Here is a 2,491-nt window from a genome sequence, read left to right on the forward strand (position 1 = left end):
TCCATCGAGATTTCTCCTTCGTGTTCGACATTTTCTAAAAAATACTACAATTTCGAGATTGCAATTGCAACTGGAGCGTAAAGAAATTTGATCGAAGGTGAAAACACGAAGGAAGAATAAAAAAAAAAAAGTGAGCGATACGTAAAATTTTCCACGATACACTGCACAGTTCTAAATGTCATGAATGAAAGGTATTACGAATCGATGATTATCAAGAGACTATCTGCATGCGACCATGATGAATTGCACGAAGGGGGTGTGATGAATGCATCAGAACGTCAGCTTTAGTGTGGTCTTAGGACTAGGCCGAATCGATAACAATAACTACATGGAGTAACCACCACGTCCATCTCGTAACGAAGAAGAAGGAGAAGAATAAGAAGCAAGTAGCAGCAGTTGGTGTATTAAACGAGGATCAACATGTATATACCGCAAGTGATGCGATCAAAACCTACACGTCTCACGATTATCTGATTATCTAATTACCGGTATATATCTCAGCTTCCTTGCCATAACACACACTTCCACCGAGCATAAACCGAGATCCTTCTACGGTACCAAGTATCGCGATACAAACTTCAGAAAAAATTCTGTCTCGTGACGTCTGAAACCAAAAGTGTATTTACGAAGGAGGAGCTTGCACTGGGTAAGTGCTCTGGCGGAATATCCAAGCAAAAGGCGCGAGTGACAACGAGAAGAAGCAACAGAGAGGAAGAGAGAGAGAGAGAGAGAGAGAAGAATGACAGACGCGAAAGGAGCTAACGTACAAGTAGCGAGGCTTCTGTTGGACAGAAACGCAGCTACGACGAGCAACGAGGAACGAAAGAACGCTCGGCTAGAGCGTGGAACGAGGAGGCATAGAAACGTCGAGGGAGGGATGGAGACAGAGGGAGGCAGACGTGAGTGCGCCGACTCAGTAGCCGCGTGTTCGGTGCGGCCGTAGGGTTTCGCGGCCAAGCGGTGCCGAGCGTCGCACAGTCGCGACGGCAGCCACCGGCGCGCGGTACCCCTTTTTCTTTAAACCACACTCTTCAATTCCGCACAGTTCAAGCGCACGTTTTTCCTGCGTCTCGACACCACGACCACGGCAACCGCCACAAGGATAAAGACGAGGGACGTGGACGAACACGAGGCTGGTCAGCTCGCGAGAGGGCGCCTTTCGTCGTTACCACCACTACCACCACCGTCACTATATACCACCACTAGAACAACAACAACAACAACAACAACAACAACAACAACCACCACCACCCTTCGACACCCTCCCTCAGAAAAAATACAGCTCCGCTAATCGAGGATATCGCCGCGCGTATCGTCCTTGCTTAATTCACCGGCCCACAAGTATAATAGAGACAGAAAAGCTACCGTCGTCGTCGTATTAATACAACGTTTGGTTGCCCCGTGGAGCGCGCGCGAAAAGGAAAGAGAGTTGAACAGAACGATCAGAGAACACACGACGCAGATCTCTCCCCTAAAGGAGAGAGACACGTGGCGCGCGGCACGCGGAGGTGTTCAACCACGACAGAGAGTAAACCGGTGTGGAGAGACTCGCGGATAAAATAGATAGAGGAGTAGATAATAGATAATAGGAGTGAAAGAAGGGTGAAAGAGAGAGAGAGAGAGAGAGATACAGAGAGAGCGGGAAACGCGAAAGAGGAGGAGAAAGAGGTGAAAAAGGGGGGGGTGAAGAGGTGCAGCCGGGCCGGGGGCTAGAAGAAGAGAAGGGGCAGGCGGAGAAAGGTAGAGAGGTGGCAGAGGGACAGAGGACGAGAGGGGGTGGGAGGGAGAGGACGGACAGGGAGGAAAAGTACGAATCACCAGGACGAAGACTGTGGAAGATAGAGGAGAAACGGGAAACGGGTCTTGTGTCTTCGTTTCGTTTCTTCGGGATATACGTTTACGAAGAGAAGGACGGAGGAACAAGCGACAGCCACGAGCGAGAGGACGAGGAGGAAGCGGGACATGCTGGAACCACACTGGAGACCCGTCCAGGTAGAGACACCAACCACCTTACTCTTCACCCCCTGCAACACTTCACTTCCGTCTTCACTTCTTCTCACTGTGCACTGCTTGTATAATGACACCCTGCTGATGCCTGCCTGCCTGCCTGCCTGTCTGCCTACCTGCCTCACTGTCAATGATCAAATCTACGATCGTATCTCTGCGTCACGCGTGTCTCTTTCTCTCCCCTCTTTCACTCACTCTCTCTCTCTCTATCTTTCTCTTTCTCTCTCTTTTGTGTTCGTGGTTTAAGTCTACACGTCTCTTTGTCTCATCACTCTCTTCTCTGCCGCTTGCTTCATTCACCTCGTTCTTTGCGTTGCTCTTACTCAATGATGATCGCCACGTGCCATCGACCAAGTCCCTTTTGCCACGCTGTCGTTAACAGAGGACCCACGCACACCGCGTGCGTTGTTTTCTTCTTTCTTTTCTTTTTTTCCAATCATTTGCATCTATCGCTTCCATCGCTCATTGGTGTGCGTGTCGCTTT

General features: G+C 49.8%; 1 protein-coding gene across 4 annotated transcripts in view; it reads left to right on the plus strand.

Annotated features, from left to right (window-relative positions):
• The first annotated feature begins 1,761 nt into the window (after positions 1 to 1,761).
• The window catches only part of LOC108571438 (forkhead box protein P1), a 218,456-nt gene continuing 217,726 nt past the window's right edge, over positions 1,762 to 2,491 (plus strand). For all 4 annotated transcript variants that reach the window (XM_017933482.1, XM_017933481.1, XM_017933483.1 and 1 more), the window contains exon 1: positions 1,762 to 1,992. In XM_017933482.1, coding sequence (XP_017788971.1) covers positions 1,963 to 1,992 — 30 coding nt within the window. In that variant the 5' untranslated portion in view covers positions 1,762 to 1,962. The remainder of the gene's footprint in view (positions 1,993 to 2,491) is intronic.

The sequence above is a fragment of the Habropoda laboriosa genome, unplaced genomic scaffold, assembly GCF_001263275.1.
Source record: "Habropoda laboriosa isolate 0110345459 unplaced genomic scaffold, ASM126327v1 scaffold57, whole genome shotgun sequence".
Lineage (NCBI taxonomy): Eukaryota > Metazoa > Arthropoda > Insecta > Hymenoptera > Apidae > Habropoda > Habropoda laboriosa.